At 44.1% G+C, this 1473-nt stretch overlaps 1 protein-coding gene across 1 annotated transcript; it reads left to right on the forward strand.

The window, feature by feature from the left end:
- The first annotated feature begins 283 nt into the window (after window positions 1-283).
- Window positions 284-1258, forward strand: LOC129670586 (olfactory receptor 2T2-like). Its single transcript, XM_055599159.1, has one exon. It carries the CDS (start codon window positions 284-286, stop codon window positions 1256-1258), a length of 975 nt encoding a protein of 324 aa, XP_055455134.1.
- The last annotated feature ends 215 nt before the right edge of the window (window positions 1259-1473 follow it).

The raw sequence follows: 1473 nt of genomic DNA on the forward strand, positions 1-1473 counted from the left end.
AAAAGAAGTACTATTATTGCTAGTTACATTTACTTTTTTCATCCAAGTTAGAGGGTTTGGATCTACGATGACCCATCAAAACTGATAGACTTAAGTTTTATTTAATACTTTACTGTTAATGTTCAAGCAAGGAGTCAAGAGGATTCCGAGGTGAACATTCTTTCCCTTTTCTTATTTTGCGTTGAACATGGCTAATGCCAAGCGCTTCCCAAACACACAAAAAAAGATAACCAGTTGACACACAAATTTTCTGTCTCTCCAGCCAGCAGAGCGGCCATGCACTATGGAAATGGAGGCTATTTACCAGAACTCCACTGACTTCATCCTCCTGGGCCTCATCACACACCCAACATTTCCTGGGCTGATCTTTGCTGTGGTTTTCTCCATCTTTGTGGTGGCTGTAGCAGCCAACTTGGTCATGATTATGCTCATCCGTGTGGACTCTCATCTTCACACACCCATGTACTTTTTGCTCTGTCAGTTGTCTATCATGGATACAGTCTACATCTGTATTACTGTTCCCAAGATGCTCCAAGATCTCCTGTCTAAAGAAAAGACCATTTCATTTCTGGGATGTGCACTGCAAATATTTTTCTACCTGACACTGATTGGGGGAGAGTTTTTTCTGTTGGGCCTCATGGCTTATGACAGGTTTGTAGCTGTGTGCAACCCTCTGCGGTACCCAACAGTCATGAGTCCCAGGGTTTGTTTGCTTATGGTGCTGGGTTCCTGGGCTGGGGGGTCTTTGGATGGATTCATGCTGACACCTGTTACAATGAGTTTTCCCTACTGTGGCTCCCGAGAGATCAACCACTTTTTCTGTGAGATCCCAGCTGTGTTGAAACTATCCTGCACAGACACATCACTCTATGAAACCTTAATGTATGCGTGCTGTGTGCTGATGCTACTCATCCCAATATCCTTCATCTCAGTCTCCTATACACGCATCCTCATCACTGTCTACCACATGAGCTCTGCCGAGGGCCGGCGTAAAGCCTTCACCACCTGTTCCTCCCACATTATAGTAGTGAGCATTTTTTATGGGGCAGCCTTCTATACCAATGTACTGCCCCATTCCTACCACACACCCGAGAAAGATAAGGTTGTGTCTGCCTTCTACACCATCCTCACTCCCATGTTGAACCCACTCATTTACAGTTTGAGGAATAGAGATGTGGCTGCAGCTCTGAGAAAAGTCCTAAGAAAACACGCCTCCTCTCAGAGATTACGAGTGAGACACGTGCCTGGGAAATATTAGCAGGATGTAGCCGGTACTCCTGTGTGGATGCCACAGTCTTTCTATGAGATATGCTCACTGTTCTTCTACTCAGCATCATTTTCGTAATTGAAAATCATCACCCAGAAAAATTATTCTATTATAATCATCACTTAAGAATGACTTAAGAAGTGAAAGGAAGAGAGTTCTCAGCATTACTGACTTTCTAGTCTGGATTCAGCAGCAATATGCTCTTG

Source organism: Psammomys obesus, unplaced genomic scaffold (genome assembly GCF_907164565.1).
Source record: "Psammomys obesus unplaced genomic scaffold, mPsaObe1.curated_primary_1811, whole genome shotgun sequence".
Lineage (NCBI taxonomy): Eukaryota > Metazoa > Chordata > Mammalia > Rodentia > Muridae > Psammomys > Psammomys obesus.

Bases quoted from the DNA above. Each gene is read 5' to 3' on its own strand.
- LOC129670586 (XM_055599159.1), top strand. From the start codon at position 284: ATGGAAATGGAGGCTATTTACCAGAACTCCACTGACTTCATCCTCCTG.